Source organism: Stenella coeruleoalba (genome assembly GCF_951394435.1).
Source record: "Stenella coeruleoalba genome assembly, chromosome: 20".
Lineage (NCBI taxonomy): Eukaryota > Metazoa > Chordata > Mammalia > Artiodactyla > Delphinidae > Stenella > Stenella coeruleoalba.
Window position 1 is genome coordinate 334,600 of NC_137166.1, and position 20,050 is coordinate 354,649.

The following is a 20,050-nucleotide window of genomic DNA, read 5'->3' on the forward strand; positions in this document are numbered from 1 at the left end:
TCTCTGGAGTTTATAATTATCTTTGTTTTATCTTAGTTTTCCTTGTACATATCATGATTCACTGGAAACTCTACCAGTTGTCTAAATGTTCTCTTGTTCAGAATCAAGTATCCCAACGGTTGTACCTTTGGGAAATCTCTTCTAGAGCCTTCTGACCTGCTTCACTCTGACCCACTAGCTTGTTATGCCTCTAAGACCGCTGTCACCCTTGTATCTTCCTTCAGCGTCACCTGGAGACTGACGTCCTTTGCTCTGGCTTGTGCTGGCTTCTCCTTTCTATGCCCGAGATCATCCTCTTTCTTGGTTTACTCCTTTGTCTTGGTGGAAAACACCCTATTGAAGCTTCTTACAAAAGGATGGGTGTGAGGTAGATTTTTCGACACCTTATTTAGCCCTCACATTTGATAGGTAGTTTGGGTATAGAAATCTAAGTTGGAAATTATTTTCCCTCAAATTGTTAAGAGTCACTCCATTGACTTCTAGCTTCCATTGTTGCGACTGAGATGTTAGAAACTTACAGTTTCTGACTCTTTGCATGGGAATCTGTGTTTTTCTTTCTGGAGGCCTGTAGTGCCTTTTCTTTGTTCCCTGTGTTCTGAAATTTTATAGCAGTGTATTTCATTGTGGGTCTAATTTTATTTCTGGGCTGGGCACATGGTGGGCTTTTTACTCTGGAAATTCATATCCTTCAGTACTAAGGGATTTTCTTGGATACTTAAAACCTTTTTTTTATGAAAAATTTGAGACAGAAAAGCAGAATAGAATCTATCACCCAGATTTGTTATCAATAAATGGGCAATGTTGTTTCATCTATAGCCTTCAAACTCACTTACCCACCCAGCATTCTGGATTATTTTGAAGCAAATCCCAGACGCTGATTATTTCTACTTGGTTTATTTCTCTGCAGATGTGTCCTCTTTATGTCCTTTTTCTTCTTAGAACTGCTATGTTTTAGATATTAGATCTCCTGTATTGTCTTCTGATTTTTTTCTCTTTTGTCCTATTTTGCGTATCTGTTTTGTTTTGTTTTTCCTCTCCTTTCTGAGAGGTTTCTTCAAGTTTATCTGCAAGTTCTTTTACTGACTGTTTCATTTCTGTCATCAGATATTCCTTTGTACAGCAGTCCATTCTTCTTTTAAAATTTTAATTTAATTAATTTATCTATTTAGGCTGTGTTGGGTCTTCGTTGCTGCACGCAGGCTTTCTCTGCTGGTGAGCGGGGGCTACTCTTCATTGTGGTGCGCGGGCTTCTCACTGTGGTGGCTTCTCTTGTTGCACAGCATGGGCTCTAGGCGTGCGGGCTGCAGTAGTTATGGCAGTTGGGCTCAGTAGTTGTGGCTTGTGGGCTCTGGAGCGCAGGAGTTGTGGTGCACGGGCTTAGTTGCTCCACGGCACATGGGACCTTCCCAGACCAGGGCTCGAACCCATGTCCACTGCATTGGCAGGCAGATTCTTAACCACTGCGCCACCAGGGAAGCCCCTAGCAGTCCATTCTTGTTTCACAGCTGCAGTGTTTTGTCTTACCTCTCTGAAGATACTAATAAAAGTGATGACTGACAGTTTCTTTTCTGTGAATTTCTCCGTTTCCTTGAATTTGTTCTTTCTTTTTATTTGCGTTGGTTTCTGTTTTTTCTTTTCTTCTTTTTGGTTTCTGTTTTTTAAACTGAAGGCTTTCCAGTCCCCAGGGCAGTGGGTGGTGCCCTCAGTTCCTAGTCTCCAGCCAGATTCCCTGCCTCCCTCCAGTCCCGGTGTGGAGGTGTGGATTCTCACTCTGGACCACAGCTACGTCTCTGTTCTTCTACTTGAATCTCGTTGTCACGGTTTGCAGCACTGATGGCGGGGGGGGGGGGGATGCTCTGTGGCTCTCGTCCTTGTACTTACTGCTGTGCCATGACAATGTGCCAGCTGTGTCCGTGCCCTGTAGATGCCCCATGTCCTCATCACAGGACTTGTATTTTTAATGACATTAATTGGATGTTTTCCTTAGTTAGCATTTTTCATTAAAAGTAATATAAGTTCACCTTTAAAATTTGGGAATTACCAAAACTTGAATGAGAGAAGTGAAAATCATTTATGATCTCACTACACAACAAAACCCACTGTTGGGAGATGTTTATATAGGACATATGAAGTAGTCAGGACCGTTTAAGTCCATATGGACAATGTTTTTCCTAAACATAGGGTCGTGCTGTGGGGTGTTGTATAATTTGTTTAGATTTACTCTGTTGCATATTTCTGTTTTATGATAGTCTTTGGGATTGTAAGCTTGAGAATTAATTTGAGTCATAGTTGACTATTTTAATGTTTTCTTCTGATCCAGAGCAGATAAAATTCCCCCCTCCTTATACTCCACCTACCGCCAAGCCTGCTCCACTGTCGGAGAGAAGAAGCCAGAAGGTAAGGTCAGTGGGTCGCTTGGTCCCCAGACGTGCCCACATCTCACCTCCACTTCCCTGACCACGAGACGTGTCGGTGGCACCTTGGTCCATCTGGTCTGCTTCTGTCATGCTGGGTCTGGTCACAGCTGTGGCTTCAGAGACTGCCCAGCACCAGCCCTGGGACAGCTGTGACACCAGGAGGGCTGCCTGTGATGTCATTCCCTGAACACACATGCAGTACAAAATCCACTTGACCATTTCTCATCTTTGTGTGCCCCGCTGAGGCTGTCATGTGGCTTCTGTTTGCCTGTCTGAATTCGAGCTTTTTTTTTTTTTTTTTTTTTGCGTTACGCAGGCCTCTCACTGTTGTGGCCTCTCCCATTGCGGAGCACAGGCTCCGGACGCACAGGCTCAGCGGCCATGGCTCACGGGCCCAGCCGCTCCGTGGCATGTGGGATCTTCCCAGACCGGGGCACGAACCCGTGTCCCCTGCATCGGCAGGCGGACTCTCAACCACTGCGCCACCAGGGAAGCCCTGAATTCGAGCTTTAAAGTCAGGTGACCAGCCAGGCCCGAGGCCCGTGGTGCTTGTTCTGCACCGTGTCCTAGTAGGGGGTCTGCCGTGGCTCTTTGGCCGTTTGGACGGTTGGGGATCTTTCTGCTTCTAGGGGACAGTGATGTGGACCTGGGCCAGTGTGTGAAAGCGTGCCTCATTGCTTGGAGCAGCTGGGCAGGCTGTCCGCACCCCATCGCCCCAGGAACGAGGCGCCATCCGGACAGGGCCTGGTCTGTCGGTGTTGAAATGGTGCAGCTGTTTGCTGGTCAATCCCTCTGACGCCTGCAGGGCCAGTTAGGCTGCATGAGCAACTGCAGCTCTGTTTTCTAATTCTGTCTGCCAGAACCCTCCTTGCACAATCTTCCACAGTTTCTGACAGCCAGGGAGACCCACACCTGTTTGGACCAGTATCGAAACATCTTGCAGACAGGATGCCAAGGGGGCCGTAGGGCTGTGTCCACCGTTGAGTGAGGCCTTGCCCTCCTTTCCTAACCCCATGGTCCTGCTTTTGGGGCTTCTAGAATGTTTCCTAATGCTGTATCTCATAGGGCTAATATTTTTTAGTAAACCTACTAAATGTGTGTTGAGGACTGGTAATCACCTCTAATATACTGATTTTAACATCCTGTTGTAAAAAACAATATCACAATGTTACTTAAAAGTTTGAGAAACAGGGACTAAACCATCATCTGTACATAATTCTGCTCTCCCCGCCCAGCCTCCCTCCACATGCATTTGGTCTTTGTTCATTACATACCTGCTTTTTACACTTGTGGCGATAGTGTGTATAGAACCATGGTTTTTCTTAAACTTCCTTATGACTGTTTTAACTTTGATAGGACATTAACATCCGCCGTCCAGGGAGAGCGTTTCACTTCCCTCCTCATAGGGCCCCAGTCCTCTGTGTGCCCTCTGCAGGGAGAAGCCAGGGACAGCGTCAGTTCCGTGTGCTTCCTATCTGATCTAACCTGTTTAATTGTTAAAATTATCTCCTGTCTCTCAGATGCAGCCTCGCAGAGGGAGGTGGAGCCCAGCTGTAAGGAGGAGCCGCTGGGTCTGCTCACAACTGCCCTGCGAGAGCTCAGGGCCTCAGTGACAGATCCCACCCAGCGTGACGGTGAGGACAGGGCTGTGGGTCGGGCCGTCCGCAGTGGGTGCCCGTGGGTGCACAGGCCAGTCCTGACGTGCTCAGAGCTTGAGGCTGCTCTGTTGCCCATAGTGGCAGTGGTCAGTGCATTTTCCCTGCAGTTCAGCATCTGGTAGTGAACCTGACCACGGCCGGGTGGGTGTGGAGCGTGCCTCCTTTCTGACACTCAGGCTGTCCCAATGTCTGGGTAGAATATGGTTATTCTGCTACCTGGCGTCTCGGTGGGACAGGAGACAGAGAGGAGGAAAGCTGCGTTGTCTCCTTCCTTTACTGCCTGGGTGGCTGTGCTCTTCAGCGCTGGGCCTCTGCTTCTGGGACTGTTTCCTATGAGGGGCCTGGAGGACAGGCGTGAGCAGTTCAAAGCGCTCAGTGGCCATAGCGGTCCACAAGTAAAATGTTAGGTTCCGGTGTTTTTAGAGTTTTGCTATGCTAAATGCAGAAACTAAAATACATAAGGCATGCTTTCACCTAGTAACTTCAGTAGATGTTTATTTATTATGAATTCATTTAATTCCTATGAGAGTCTCACGGAGGAAATACAGTTGACCCTTGAACAACACAGTTCGGTTTTTTTAAATTTATTTTTGGCTGCGCTGGGTCTTCGTTGCTGCCCGTGGGCTTTCTCTAGTTGTGGCGAGTGGGGGCTGCTCTTCGTTGCGGTGCACGGGCTTCTCATCGCGGTGACTTTGCTTGTTGCGGAGCACGGGCTCTAGGCACACGGGCTTCAGTAGTTGTGGCTCACGGGCTCTAGAGCGCAGGCTCAGTAGTTGTGGCGCACGGGGGCTTAGTTGCTCCGCGGCATGTGGGATCTTCCTGGACAGGGCTGGAACCCGTGTCCCCTGCATTGGCAGGCGGATTCTTAACCACTGCGCCACCAGGGAAGTCCGCAACACAGTTTTTAACTGTGTGGGTCCACTCAGTATATGCAGATTATTTTCGGTAAATATACTGGAAAATTTTTTGAGATAAATGACAATTGCAAAAATTTCAGATAAACCACGTTGCCTAGAAATGTTGAGAAAATTAGGTATGTCGTGAATGCATAAAATACACGTAGATTCACATGACATGCAAAATACACGGAAGGCTGTGAGGAGTTAAGCTCCGGGTCAGAAGTTACGCACAGATTTTCACCTGTGGTGGAGGGTCGGCAGCCCCAGCTCTGCACTGTTAGCTCTGCCTCCACCGTGGTTGTCCTGAGGGCCCAGGATGTCCCCTCATGGTCAGCGTGACCCTTCCACACTCTGCTCCTGCAGTACGTGGTTCTTGGGGAGGTCGAGGCCTGTGTGGGGCCCCAGCGCTGCCGCAAGATGGTCAGCCAGCCAGGCCTGTGAGTCCCTGTGCTGGCAGAGCTGCTGAGGCCGGGCCGGGCGGCCGCAGCGGGCGTCAGTGTGTGCAGAGGTGGCTGGCGGGCGAGGGGCGAGGGGCGCGGGGTATAGACACGGGCTGTGGTGACGTGAAGAGCTATGCCAGCCCCTCGGAGAAGCCTGGCCACCTGCACTGCAGAAAAGTGGTTCCGCTGCTGGCCGGGCGGGGACGAGAGCGGCCCCAGGGTCAGTTGAGAGTGTGGCCCCTGAGGTGGTGCATGGCGCCCCTGCTCATGGCGCCGGTCCCTGCCTTGCAGCGTTGTTGGCTCAGATGGCAGTGATCTCTGAACAGCTCCGCTCCGCCCTGGGCCTCGGCGAGGATGACAGCGACTTCGAGGGGGCCCCGGTTCAGCTCAGCGTCCGGGCCCCCAAGCTGCAGCCGTGGGAGCAGAGGGTGAGTGTGGGGCACCAGGGAGACCACATGTGAGTTGAGGGTTTCGGGCCGGTGCTGCCGTTGGCGTACAGACTCTGTGTTTGGGAGGAAGTTGTGGCAGAGGCTGCTCGTGGCCCTTTGTGGGCAGGTTTGCTGACCCTGCTCTCTGCTGAGAAGCTCCGTGATGACCCCTGGGGGCCCCTCCCAGGGTTTGGGGATTCCTGTGCTGAGGCGTTGCAGCCTCTTCTCCGGATGGGGGCTCGTTTTCCAGTCTCGTCAGCTCCACTGTGGCCCTGTACGTCCAGGGTGGAAACGCTGTGATGTGGGTTTGCGGCCCTGAGACCTCTCCTCTCTCAGGTCGTGGACCTCCTGCTGACGTCTTTCTGTCAGAACCTCATGGCGGCCTCCAGCGTTGCCCCACCAGACAGGTAGAGGCTAGGCGGTCTCACCGGGTGGTTTGGAGCTGTCCTGGGGCGGCCTGGGTGCTCGTGATGAGAGTGGCCGTCGTTCCTGGTCCAGCTCTGAGCCTGGGGCCCTGGTCCTGCCCCCCGACTTCGTGCTGCGCTGGGGAAGGGCCTGGGGGGGGGGCTGACTTATCCAGCAGGGGCGTGGCGACGGTCAGCGTCGCAACAGGAGACCCTCCTGGTTGGGGAACAGCCTGGTTCTTTCTTCAGTCTCTGGTGCCTGACTGCTCATCCACCAGGCTCCAGGCGGGCAGTGCAGGGCCAGGCCTGGCCGCTGCCACTGTTCTCTGTGGCTGTCCCCACAGGCAGGGCCCCTGGGCCGCCCACTTCGTGAGGACCCTGTGCAGACGCAGGCTCCTGCCGGCGCTGCTCGGCCGGCTCTGCCAGCTGCTCCGTCACCAGGTAGGGCTGCCCCTCCTCCAGCCCCCACAGCGCTGACCCTCTTTTCTTTTCAAATATTTCTGTGTTTGTCTACGTATGTACGTATGTATGCATGTGGCTGCGCCCGGTCTTCACTGGGGCATCTGGGCTCTTAGTTGCGGCATGTGGGCTCTTTAGTTGCGGCACATGGGCTCTTAGTTGTAGCACACAGAATCTTTAGTTGCGGCATGCGGGATCTTTAGTTGCGGCACATGGGCTCTTAGTTGTAGCACACAGAATCTTTAGTTGCGGCATGCGGGATCTTTAGTTGAAGCACGCGGGCTCTTACTTGCGGCATGTGGGATCCCGTTCCCTGACCAGGGATTGAACCCTGGCCCCCTGCATTGGGAGCGCGGAGTCTTTAGCCACTGGACTACCAGGGAAGTCCCTGAACCACTCTTCTTTCCTATTTTAGGGCCCGAGCCTGAGTGCCTCGCATGTGGTGGGGTTGGCCGCCCTGGCCGTCCACCTCGGCGAGTCCAGGTCTGCCCTCCCGGAGGTGCACGTGGGCCCTCCCACCCCTGCCAGGGGCCTGCCCGTCCCTGAGCTCTTCGACATCCTCCTGCCCTGTAGGACCCAGGAGTCCTCAGCCCTGTGTCTGAAGTGAGTGTCCTTCTTGTCAAAAGTAACACACGTTCATCAGACAAAATTAGCACAGACACACATGCTCTACAGATGACCAGTCTTTACCGTGTTGGTCTGTACCCTTCCAGGACCTTGTCTTGGGTGTATTTATGTGTGTGTTGGTATCTTCAGTTAGAAAAGTGAGATCACCCTACTTTGCCACCTGCTTTTCAAGATGCTCACAGTGGGCTGCAGGTGCCCTTCTCCAGGTCAGGTGGCCGGCGGCTGGCTGGGCCTGTCCCTCAGGTTAGGTTCCGGGGTCCCTGTGGTGAACAGCTTTCTCTGGGGGAGGTTTCTACACACACAGCTGTCCCACCCAGAGGGTTTGGAGACCCATCGTCCAGTTACGTGCTCATCCACTCGCTGCACACTGCGTGCTAGGCCCCCTCCCGGGACCTGGTGAGTCGCAGGGAGCCCGTAGCCTGGGGTCGGCGGCTGTGAGAGATGGGCGGGGGTTGGGTGAGAGTGGCCATCCCATGGGCAGAGCCCTGGGGAGTCCACGTGTGACTCAGGCCCGAAGGGCTTCCTGTGGCTGCTGAGGTCAGGACGGAAGCCGGAGGCTCCGGTGGGAGATGTTGGGACCAGGGTCGCGGCTCACGGACTGAGCTGGCATTAGGAGAGACAGGGAGAGCTGAGCACAGGAACGCGGCCTGGGACCAGTGCCCGCCAGCTGTCCGCGCCATCCACAGCAGCACCACTGACAAGTCCGCACTGGGAGTCGGGCCCCTTCCTCGCCACAGTCCTGACTCTCTGGGCCTCATGGTCACCTCTGTTCTCGGCAGCCTCTCCCTCCCACACGTCACAGCCCGCCATGGGCAGGCAGAGGCTGAGTTGGAAACCGGACATGCTTCACTCTGGCTCTGAGGTTCTTTTAGGCGGGAACAGTGAATAATTTGCCATCATGCAGATGAACGAGAGCCTTACGCAATCACACGGGGAACACCCACCTCGCACCTCCTCACTTCATTCCCTTGGTTCTGACCGTGGCTCTGGACACGCTGGGAAAGCAAGCCCTTACGTGCAGAGCCTGCGTGTTCATGTGTTTTCTGAGTCTCTCATCAACGTGGAAAGAGCTCAGGCCAGACGGCCTGACTGGGGGCTCTTCCCGAGGGCTCGGAGGAGCCGGCCTGGCTGGGCCTGAGGCTGAGCGCCGAGCGGCCGTCGGGCTGGGAGGCCCTCAGTTCACGTTGTGCAGTTCACGCTCTTCTTCCACCTGTTGTTTTGCGTGGATCCCATTTCTGTGTTATAATCTTTTCTATTTTCAGATTTTGTACAGCGGCAATTTCTTATTCTTTGTGTAAGTTTTCTTCCCAGTCACGTGACATCTCGTACAGCTGTTTGTCTCCAGGCCTTATAAAAAAGGTGAGTCTTGTGGGTTCCTTTTTCTGCTCTCCTGTAAGTTCCAGTCTTGTACGGGTTTCTGGCCTGAAGCCTGTGTCGCCTCCTTCCCGGCACTGGCCTCGTTCGTAGCAGACTTGTCTCCTGGCGCCACCCTGCCGTCCGCTTGGGTTGAACACTGCCTTTTCCTTCCATCTGAGTTAAGAGGAGGGGCGGCAGGTGACAGCTACAGATGGCCCTCCTTATTTATGAAGCAGGCAAGTTAGAAGACTGCCGTTCATAGAAAGCGTGTCAGCATTTAAAGAAGCACCCTGCGCTTCCGCTGAAGACGGCCTGGGAAGCCGCGTGTTAGAAGCCTCAGCGTCAAAGGCGGCGGCGCCGCCACAGCGGGAGCCAGTGTTGCTGCGCCTGCAGAGCTTCAGGGCACGTCTCCCATGAGGTTCGAGCCTGGGTCAGAGTTCCAGGCTCCGCGTCGGGCTCCTGGGCGCTGCTGGGAGCTCCACCGCGTCAGGAGCAGCCTGGGGTCCAGGTGCCCCTGTGCTCCCGGTCCCAGGTGCCGACATTTTAAAGTGTGGGATAGAGATCCGGAGGAGCGGCCCAGAAGAGGAAGTCCTCGCCCTGTGTCCCAAGCTCCCCGAGGTCCCCTCGAGCAGCCTGTGGCTCTGTCAGCCTGAGGGTGGGGGTGCGACCTCCTAAGGCAAAGATGTGCGGCTCAGTGCATCACTGAGGGAGCATCTCCTGTCGCCAGTGAGCACACTTCTTAGAATGCCGGTGCCCGCGGGTCGCGCGTGACGGCCGTGCGCGGCTGCAGGGCGTGGCAGCTCAGAGATGTGTGGTCAGGGCTGGCTGCCCACTGAGACCAGGGGCTCCTCGCTGCCAGCCGGGCGCAGCCAGGCCCCTGCGTGTTTCCTCAGTCTCACAGCACACACGCCACTGTCTTTTTTCAGTTCCAGTTCATGGTGTTCAGATGGTTCTCAGAGGCCCGAGACCCTCCCTCTTGGGAAGACCCGGCCAGCTCTCCCTGGCGGCCCCTGTGCCTGCCCTCCGTGGACTGGCAGCGAGCCACTCTCTGCCTGTGGAAGCAGAGGACCTTGCGGGAACTGCTGAAGCAGGAGGGACTCCATGTAGGTCCCACTGTCCCTTCCGCTGCTTTGCTCCTCCACGCTCTGGGCTCCGTGGGCGCAGGACATGGGCGGCGGGCCTGACCCGACAGAAATCACTCCTGGGATCGTCAGATTTGACACATGCCTGCCAGGCCGTGAGCTGGGGCCGGGTGTCTCCAAGCACAGTCACCGGAAGCTTGGCCACTCAGACAACGTGCCCATGTGACTGTTTCTGCCACCTCTTCATAACTTTTCATTTATTTCTTAGATGTTTGCCTGCTTGTTCTGCTCTTTAGAGAAGAAGTTGTGTCGTTTTATTGTACATGTTTTTCAACTCTTTTATTGTTAATAATCAGTCATACAAGAGTAGGTCTGACCATCTGCCTGATGCCAGGAGCAACGAGGCAGGAGCAGCCGTGCCTCGATCACCGTCTACACACACGTCCCTGCTGGTGCCGCGCAGCCCCGGCGTTTACACACACTGCGCGTGCTGCATGCGTGTCCCTGAGACACGTTGTTACACACAGTGTGAGGTTTTTTTTGTTTTTGAATTCTGATGTCATTTATTGGCACAAAAATTATTCAAATACAACATGGTGTCTAGACATGGCTACACTTTATATTTTGTGCATTTAGTTTATATTTCTCTTGCTCCTAATTCCCAACATGTACTAGACCTTCCTTCTCTGTGTCAGCGGTGTGAGGTTTTGAGGTTAGTCTATGTTGACGCGTGGAGCGGTGACTGTTGGAAGCATGTTGTCACATCAAGTTTATCTTTTGGTCATTTGCACAGCTCAGTGAGCTAGAAAGTGATTGTTGTGCAGCTGCTGCGGGCTGTCCAGGACCAGGCAGCGGCGTTGAGGACTGAGTTTAAATACCAGTTTGAACAGTTTTGGTTAGCTTCACGTTCAGAGTTAAATGACTGATTCTTCATCTGGGCTTGGCACCAGCCCCCCAGTCTAACCCTGGGAGATGGCACAGGACGATATTTCTGACAGACACACAGGAGATCTCCAGCTAATACGAGATAGGGCAGCGTCACAGCCCCAACCTGTGGCTTCTGCGCTCTGTCCTTGCTGTGGTGGTCACTTGGTCCTTCTCTCTCAGTTGACTTACAGAGACTGGTTACAGCTGGAACTAGAAATTCAGCCTGAAGTTGATTCTCTTTCAGATACAGAAAGGTAAGTGTTTAAAGGATCTACCCTTTAAAGTGTTAATACAGTTTTCTACACTGTCTTAAGTCTAAGTTTTGTCATTGTATCCTCAGTGTAATGTTCAGTTTAACATAAGTGTATGAGTACAATTTTATTCATTCTTTTATTTGAGAAACATTTATTGACCTACAGTTTGCCAGACACTTCTAGAATGTTCTAGAAGCTGGGGATGCAGTGTGAACAAGACAGATGGGGCACACGAGGCACATACAGGGCTTCCCACTTGCACTCTGCCCCAATGCCCCTAAGCCGTTCTTCACAGGAACTGTGCAGAACCGGGCCCTGTGTGAGCCTGGGGGCGGGCAGGGTGATAAATAAGGTGGATTAGAGGGCACTGAAGACACCAGATGGGGCTTTGGGAGCTGGTGCCGGCGGGCAAGGATCAGAGAAGGCTGCGCCTGGGGAGGGCCACAGTGGGGAAGCCCTGGAGGGTCTCAGCTGGTGTCGGCCAGCCAGGGAAGCAGAGGGGAGGGTGGGCAGCGCCTTGCCGAGTGCTGGCTTTGAGGCGCGGCACCAGGGGTGAGCGAATCAGAGTCTGAGACCCATGTGAGTCCCGGGGCTGGTGACTGAGACCGCCAAGACGTCAGGTGTGCTATCCTGGCCTCGAGCAGGTGCTGAGGGGCCGTGGGTTTGGGGGTGGGTCAGGGGGTGAAGAAGCCAGAGGTGGCTGTCCTCAAGCCACCATACTTGGAGTGGTCAGAGACGTCCCTGAACACGGGGGTGCTGTGTCGTGGTGTCAGAATCTGACGGAACAAGTAGAATAAGGAAGGACAGTGATGGGCAATGGGAGGGATGACCCGCTTCCTTTCCCAGCTCAGTGGGCGCTTCCACCTTTCAGGTTTGTGCGCGGCCTGCCTCCTGTGCGCTTCCTTCCTTGCCAGGAGGGAAAGAAGGAACTAGTTTTCTGGCCTGCGGCTCCATAGGACCCCTTCTTAACTCACCCTCAGGTCACTGTGTGTTGATGGTGTGGGTCCTGTTCAGGGCCTCCTTCCGTCTCCTGATTGCAGTTCCAAACAGGCTTTGGCGGCTCGCTCCCTGCCCCTCGTGGTCACATGGGGAGGTCCTGCTTGGGTCCTGTTATTCCTGCAGGAACAGACTGCAGTGTTGGTGGCTGTCTGTGCTGTGGTTTCAGCACCACGGAGCCTGGTCCATGTGTGGATGCTTTGCTGGTGGGCCTGGGACAGTGCAGGCACCCGCTCCACCCCCAGCTCAGCAGCTGTGGACCTGCATGCAGTCCCCGTCACCCCTGGCTGAAGCAGACCCTGGCCCGTGCCTCCCTCAGCACAGACCCTGGCATTTGCATTGCAGGCAGGACTTCCACCAGTGGGCCATCCACCAGCACTTCCTCCCCGCGCCCTCTGCCACCGGGGGCTGCGATGGAGACCTGGAAGTCGCCTGTGCCACGCTTGTCGACGTGCTCATGGACTTCTGCCAAAGGTTAGGAATGTTAGTGCCCCGAAGAGTCTGTCTTTTGATTTTGGTAGCTCTAAGAACGTTTTTATTTCTCTCAGTCCAGTTTGTGTTATACAGAGCACAGTTGAACATATCCTGATCGCAAGTTTGGGTTTTCGAGATAAAGGCAAGCTTCCGGAATCAGCTTTCTCTCTGTGCCTAGATTTGCCAGTGGCAGTGACCTGGTCTTTCTGCTTTGTCTCCTGGTATCAGGGTTATTAGCAAATGTGATGAGAATAAAAGGTCAAGCAAGTGGTGGGCGCCAGTGTTGTCACCCACAGTGCAGGGAGCACTGGCGTGGACTGCCTGCCATGAAAGGCAGGCGTTCCTGGTACCAAATGGGCTGTGCCAGGTGTGGCCTTCTGACGTGGCCTGTTTTTCTCATCGTCCTCGTGGTTGCTGTGTCGAGGTGGTGTGTCGTGTTATCTCATTATGGTTTTGATTTGCTTTTCCCTGATGGCTTATGATGTTGAGCATCTTTTCACGTGCTGGTTGACCATTTGTGTTACCTTTTTTGGACAAATGTCTAATCAGATCCTTTGCCTACTTAAAATTGGGTTATTTGCTTATTGAGTCATAAGAGTTCTTTATATACTCTAGATACTTGGTCCTTACCAGATATATGAGTTGCAGATATTTTCTTTCATTCCATGAGTCATCGGTTCACTCCCTAGAAGGGGTACTTTGATGCACAAAAGTTTTAAATTTTGAAGAAGCCTTATTCATCTATTTTTAGATTTAGCTCTTATTTTTAGGCCTTTGATCCATTCTGCATTAATTTTTTATATGGTGTGAGGTAGGGATCTGGCCCCATTCTTCTGTATGTGGATATCCAGTTGTCCCCTTTTGTTGAAGAGACTGCCCTTTCCCTGTTGAATGGTCTTGGAACTCCTGTGGAAAGTCCATTAGCCATACATGTGAGAGTTCACTCCTGGACTCCTGATTCTATTCTACTTACCTATATGTCTATCCTTGTGCCAGGACCACACCATTTTGATTACTATAGCTTTGTAGTAAGTTTTAAAATTGGAAAATGTGGGGATTTCTTGGTGGTCCAGTGGTTAGGACTCTGCACTTTCACTGCTAAGGGCCTGGGTTCAACCCCTGGTCGGGTAACAAGTTCCAACGAGCCATGTGCCATGGCCAAAAATAAATAAATTTTAAAAATTGGAAAATGTGAAATCCTCCAACGTTGTCCTTCTTCAGGATTTTTTTTGGGTATTCTGGGTCCCTTGCACTTCCACCTGAATTTTAGGATCAACTTATCACTTTCTGCAAAACGAGATGAGACTCTGATAATGACGGCATTGTGTCTGTAGATCAGTTTGGGTAGCATTGCCATCTTCCTATCCATGAACATGGGGTGGCTTTCCATTTATTAAGGTCATCTTTAATATTTTCAACAATATCTTATAGTTTTTAGCACACGACTCTTGCATCTCCCTGATTAAATTTATTAAGTATTTTATTCTTTTTAGCACCATAGGCTCATTGCTTTAATTTCACTTATTTGCTCTGATGGTTTTTTATTGTGAATTCTTTAGGATTTTCTATATGAAAGGTCTTGAAATCTGCCAGTAGAGATGGTTTAACTTTTTCTTTTCCAATCTGGATGCCTTATATGTACTGATTTATTTATTTGCTGAATTGTCCTGGCCAGAACTTGACAGGGCAGTGTTGACTGGAAGTGGTATGAGCGGACAGTTGTCCTGGTCCTGATCTTAGGAGGACAGTTTTCATCATTAAGAACGGTGTGAACTGAGGGTTTTTCATAGATGCCCTTTGACAGGTTGAGGAAGGTCCCTTTTACTCCTAGTTTTTTTTTTTGTTTTGTTTTGTTTTAAATCATGAAAGGGTATAGCATTTAATTTAATGCTTTATCTGTGTGGTTTTTGGTTTTTATTCTACTCATATGTTTATTGCATTAATTGATTCTTGCATGTTGAGCCAACCTTGCATTCTTGGGATAAATCCCACTTGGTCGTGGCATGTAATTGTTTTGATGTGTTGCTTGAGTTGGTTGCTGGCTCTTTGCTGTTGTTGGCACACCGTGAGTGTCCTGCAGTCTCCGGGTACGTCCTGGCCCTGTGACCACAGGCCACTCTGGAGGCAGGAGGAGAAGCAGGCAGCCCAGCACGGTTAGGAGACACTTAGGAGGCTTTCACTGTGTTTTCATTTCAGTTCAAGGAGTTATGATCACTCAGAGAATTCTGATTTGGTTCTTGGTGGCCGCACAGGAAATCGTGATATTTTTTCCAGATTGCAGGTGAGTTAGAAGATGTAAAACTCACGTGTGTCCACTGCATTTAAGCCACGTGCTATTAAGATATTTATTATGAATATCCAGTGAGTCCTAAGGAACCTGACCAGAACGAAAGCTTGAGTCACATACACAATGGCTCAGACCAGAGAGGCACGTGCTCTGTGAACTCACCTCACCGTGAACATCACAGGAACACGGAAACGAAAACTGTCATATGGGAAGCATCTCCAGGCTTTAGGACGCTTAAAATTTGAGAACAGGAAGTAAAGATACTGACTTTGGCAGCAGCGTGGCTGCTACTCCTGTTCTCTGCTTTGTAACTCCTGGTGCTGCGTTGGGAGGTCAGGCTCTGAGGATTGACATAAATAACCCTCCACCTGGCCGAGGATCAGGAGTTTGCAGATGTCGGAGGCTGGGAGACTCTCCCGTCTCCCGGGTCACTTGGCAGCAAGGCAGGAGCACTTTTAGGAGAGTGCAGAAACGGTGTTTCTCACGTTGAAGTGAAAGGGGCGTTTCTGTCAGCATCCTGCTCTCCCCAGATCTCTTGAGCGTGAACTCTGGGGTCAGAGTGCAGAGCAAGGCCCCATCCTGCATCCTCGTCCACAGTGTGCACTGGGGGTCTGTAACTTTGGAAGAGTACGTGCAATTCTGTATAATAGGATTCGGTGTTCCCGCTGTCACTCTTAAAAAAGTGCCTGACTTTAGAACATGTGGGGAATGAAAGAGAAATCATGGAGGATGTGGTCTGGAGCACTGGGAAAATGTACTTAAAAATGAGTAAAGCATCCCACAGAGAAAGGACCCGAGTCCCCCAAGCCCTCATCTTGACCTTTGTCCTCCACGTCCGTCATAACTGAACGTGGAAGAAGGTGACCTGTGAGGGCAGACACAGCGGGAGACGTGGGGTTGGGGTCACAGATGACGGGGTGATGATGAGACGGGTGCTCTGCATCTGGGGGGTGAGACAACACACGTGTGCCTGCAGGCTGTGTGCGCGCCCCACTTGTGTGATTCACCCTCAGGCTGTGCACACCCCCCACCTGCACAGGGGAGCAGGTGATAAACGGGTGAAGTGCCAGCCATGGGGAGTCTGGGGAAGGGTGTTCTTTGCACTGTTCTTTCTTCATTTTTGCAAAATCCTGCAGTTGTTCAGTCATTTCCAAGTGAAAAGGCTAGTTGCACTCACTCCGCTGGCCCCACCTCGGGGCCCTGCTGGGAGTGAGAGGCCCCAGGGTTTCTGCCTCTGGCCGTGCTCTCTTCAGGAGATGGCTGCTGGCCTGGAGCAGGGCCCAGCGCGCCTCGGCCATGCTGCTCCCCGGGGCCACTTCCTCTTTGGAGTTTTCTGCAGACGCCTCCAGGCCCTGGCTCGAGGTTGGGACGTGGCCAGCCGCCTGCAGCGACAGCAGGAGCTGCTCATGTGCAAACGGTAACACGGCTGGTGCCCCAGGGTCTGTCTTCACTTTGGGGTCTCTTCCCACTAGTCGCTCGTCTCTGGCCCCCGCCCCAGCCTGGGACGGCATCTTCCCCGGGTCCCCTGGAGAGCAGGGTCTAGAGGTGTGAAAGCAACTGGGGGTGAAAGTTCTCCTCCTGGGCTTCAGAAACCCCTCAGTTCAAAGACCTCGTGTGGAATGTGCGCTCAGGGTCCTCACTGCATCACGGCTGAGCCGTGATGTCCTTCCCGGTCTCGTGAACTGGTTGGTTAACACGCTGCTCCCTGCCCTTGGTCATCGTGTAACATCACACCTGGTCTGGGGACACACAGTGAGTGTCCGTCGGCCCAGCAGGGCAACAGGCCGCAGACCAGGGCCAGTTCCGAGCGGGCTGGGAGGGTTGGCTGCGCTCCGAGCGTAGCTCTCGGGGTCACTGTCCATGCCTCCCTCCTCGCAGCATCCTCCTCGGCCTGCCCCCCTCCGTGCTTGTCGGCAGCCCCCGCTTGGAGCAGCTGGCCGCCCCCGACTGCGATGACTTCTTCCACTTGGTCAACTCGGAGCTGGTAGGCGCAGGGCAAGTGAGCTGGGCTGTGGGGTTGAGGGCTACGTGGGCACCTCAGGCTGGCTCTGGAAAACTCACCAGCGCATCCGTGGTCACGTGGAGCCAACGCCTCAGTGCATGTCCTGCCTGCCCACGCCGGGTCTCTGAGGGTAGGACGTGGCGCTCGGAGCTGCGGGTGAGCCCTTCACCTGGCTCGGCACCGGCCTGCGAGGCTAGCGACCGGGCAGCCTCGTCCTCCGGAGCACGACTCCTTCACGGAACCTTCCGCAGGGTGACCAGCTTGGGCCCTGCATGTGCAGACCATCCTGCCCGCCTTGCCTCCCCTCCGTCGGTTTCTTTTGGGGGCACGGAAGCCAGATGGTGCCCCAGCTCTTGTCAGGGGCTCCAAAGGGTGACATCCCTGTGACCTGCACGTGGTCAGGGTCAGGGAGGTGCCGTGCATAAGTGCTCCCCTGCCCACTGCAGGGGAACGGCTTCTGCACCAAAGATGGGTTCCCACTTTCTAGAAATGCACACGTGACTAGAGCTTGACCTGAGGTTCTGTTCATTTGTGTGGAACTTTAAAAGGTAACTGGGGAAGCAGCAGAAATGAGATTTTCTTTAAGTTCGTTCTAAAGGCTGTTTCCCTTCGAGCCTTGAGAACGGCCTGTGAAAGCAGCCAGGGAGGACACGGCAGGGACGGCACCTGGCCCGCCCGCCTGGGCCCACGGGGTTTGCACCACGGCTGGCGGGCACGGGGGTGGATGCGAAGCCACACGGAGCCAGCCCTCCGTGGACCGTGGCGGTACCATCCTGCCGCGTGGCCTTACGTGCTGGAGCCCCCAGCAGCTGCCCGCCCTGTCCTGCGCGTGCTTCCTCACTGGCCTCTACTGTTGTGCAGAGAAACTTCTCCCACGACGGCGCCCTGACCCACGACATCACGGCCCACTTCTTCAGGGTAATTTCCTTTCCCTCTGCCCCTCCAGCGTCGCTGCTCACTCAGAGCCCAGGGCTGGGCCCTTGGTGCGTGGCAGCTCCCGGGGCCCTGGTCCGCGTGCAAACCCTGCGTGCGGGCGTGTCTCCCCGCAGGGGCTCCTCAACGCCTGTTTACGAAGCAGAGACCCCTCCCTGGCAGCCGACCTGACCCTGACTGCCTGCCAGACCCAGTGCCCCTTGCTTCTGACCTCTGCTCTGGTAGGCTCCCCATCTTTTCAGGGGCGTTCCTGGACCTGGCGCAGCCGGGGTCCGCCCAGGGCTTCCTGGCAGCGTGATTCAGGGGAAGCTGCACCCGGAGCAGTTGGGACAGACCACAGGAGTTGGGGTGGGGCTCCTCGGGAGTCTCTGTGCCCGGAGCCGTTCACACTCCTACTTGCTCTGTGCTGACTGGAGCTGAGCGGGGACTGCTGCTCTGCTGGTCCGGCTGCTGCCCCAGCCCCTGCTGGCCCGGCCTTCTCGTGATGTTCCACGGGTGGGGCTCCCACGCGGGCTTCCTCACCCCTTCTCAGTTTTGTCGGGAGGGAGGACGCAGCGCATTCCTTGCTGGCTCCCTGGGCGGCTGTGGCCTCTGGCTCACGGCTCTGCAGCTCAGCAGGGCCGTCCAAGGACCGGGCCACCCTCTGCCCACATCCTGCATCCTCCGCGGATGAGGATGAGCACGCCTCACGGAGCTGCTTTGGACCTTAAATGAGACGCTGTCCTTGCAGTTATGAAGCACTTGATGAGCGGGAGACAGGCTCTGGGGGTGTCGGCCTGCGGGCAGACGTTGCCCACGCAGATCGCCAGCATCACCCGAGGCTTCCCGATCTTCTTGGTGGGGGGGGGGACTGACCTGTCGGTGCCCGTTCTCTCCCATGAGCTGTGGTGGCCGCACCTGGAGCCCGAGCTTCACCGCCGCTGGAGGAGATGCTCTCAGAGCCCGCTGCCTGCAGAGCTGCGGAGGCTGCAGGAGGCCCGGCACTTTGCCGGGAGGTGAGTGCGGGCAGCGGGACCCACTCTGGGTTACGTGCATGGTGTCTCGGGAGCTGGAGGGGGCCCTGGGGAGGCTCTGTGAGGCCCACGTGTGGAAGGGGGAAGCAGAGCGGAGCGGACACGGTCCCGTCAGACTGGCATCCGGGGTCCACCTGCCCGTCTCCTCGCACATCCGAGTGGTGCTGTCCTCGGAGGTCACAGCAGGGATTGCTGGCCCCATCCAGCCTCCCTGCATCTTCCTTTGTGACCCGTTTTTATCCGAGGCACCTGTGTCCCCCCCACAAAGGGTCAGGGATGCTCGAAATCTCAGAAGACGAAGAAACCAAGTCTGCCCACTGAGTCTAATTCTGCAAAGAGCAGAGAACTTTCTTAAATCACTGCATTATATTCCATTTTTAACTTTCGGCCCAGTTTTAACCTTCTGGAGAACCGTGAACATCACAGTGCAGTCGGAGTGGGGGCTGAGTAGAAGGCGGGTGCAGACTCTGGGGGGAGGACTCCTTGCAAAGCTGAGGCTGCTGGGACCGGGCGCCCCCTCCAGGCATACCGCTTCCTGTGTCCGGGGCAGAGGGGCATGTTGACAGCCAAGGGCCAGCCTGTGGAGACCGGTTGGGAGGCCGGGGGGGGGGGGGGGGGGTGGGGGGTGCGCTTTGGGTTCTCGCTGTGACGGGCGGGGGGGCTCTTGTGGTGACACACACCCCCGTCTGCGGCAGCGTCCTCTCCCCCCTTGCGGCACCCCCCACACCTGGCCCGGCCTGGCTCTGCGCGGCTGCCCTGCACTTTATGATTCGACGGGCCGGGAAGGAGAGCATCCGGCGGGAGCTGGGGCAGCTGGACGGCCAAGGAGAGGAGGTAAGAGTGAGATCCTTTCCCTGCGTGTCCTTTCCCAGCAGCTTTACTGGTTCTCAGGGTTCCGACCACACTGTGCTTTTCAAGGACAGACAAGAGTTTGGGGTGCTTGTAACTTTATTTGGAAGCAAAAACTTACTGGGTTTGTAGGTTTAGTAAGACTTAGGTTCTCAGGTTTGTTGATAAAAAGGGTACTTTACATTTCATTCTCAAGTGCTTTTATTCGGCCTGTTTATCAACGCAACCCCCGGGGTGGGGGGGTCAGGGCTGGCTGTCAGCTGTCCAGCGGGACCTTCCTTCTCATAGCCTCCAGGCACCCGCACCCCAGTTAGCTGCTGGCAAAGACCAAGGGTGGACAGAGGGCTGCTCGGATGGCAGGCTGGTGGCCCCACTGGGAGCTGTGGGACCCCCCAGGGCCCCCTACCCAGAGCTGTGGCGTGCTCCCGTGTCTCCCCCAGCTGAACCCCTGGTTCTGTGAAAGCCAGGGTCCCGCAGTAGCTCAGGCCGTACCCACCTGCCTGAGAACAGTTGCTGAGCTGAGTTTTTGGTGATTATAATTTAAA

General features: G+C 54.4%; 1 protein-coding gene across 1 annotated transcript in view; it reads left to right on the forward strand.

Moving 5' to 3' along the window:
* FANCA (FA complementation group A) overlaps positions 1 to 20,050 on the forward strand; it is a gene marked incomplete at its 5' end in the record, with an annotated part of 49,284 nt that overhangs the window by 27,135 nt on the left and 2,099 nt on the right. Inside the window, 17 exons of the mRNA XM_079906712.1 lie at positions 2,321 to 2,397; positions 3,938 to 4,051; positions 5,706 to 5,842; positions 6,179 to 6,249; positions 6,591 to 6,687; positions 7,121 to 7,308; positions 8,595 to 8,691; positions 9,615 to 9,791; positions 10,878 to 10,951; positions 12,293 to 12,421; positions 14,618 to 14,702; positions 15,962 to 16,125; positions 16,587 to 16,692; positions 17,572 to 17,628; positions 17,760 to 17,864; positions 18,526 to 18,638; positions 19,352 to 19,490. Of these exons, the coding sequence (XP_079762838.1) occupies positions 2,321 to 2,397; positions 3,938 to 4,051; positions 5,706 to 5,842; positions 6,179 to 6,249; positions 6,591 to 6,687; positions 7,121 to 7,308; positions 8,595 to 8,691; positions 9,615 to 9,791; positions 10,878 to 10,951; positions 12,293 to 12,421; positions 14,618 to 14,702; positions 15,962 to 16,125; positions 16,587 to 16,692; positions 17,572 to 17,628; positions 17,760 to 17,864; positions 18,526 to 18,638; positions 19,352 to 19,490 (1,930 nt within the window). The remainder of the gene's footprint in view (positions 1 to 2,320; positions 2,398 to 3,937; positions 4,052 to 5,705; positions 5,843 to 6,178; positions 6,250 to 6,590; positions 6,688 to 7,120; positions 7,309 to 8,594; positions 8,692 to 9,614; positions 9,792 to 10,877; positions 10,952 to 12,292; positions 12,422 to 14,617; positions 14,703 to 15,961; positions 16,126 to 16,586; positions 16,693 to 17,571; positions 17,629 to 17,759; positions 17,865 to 18,525; positions 18,639 to 19,351; positions 19,491 to 20,050) is intronic.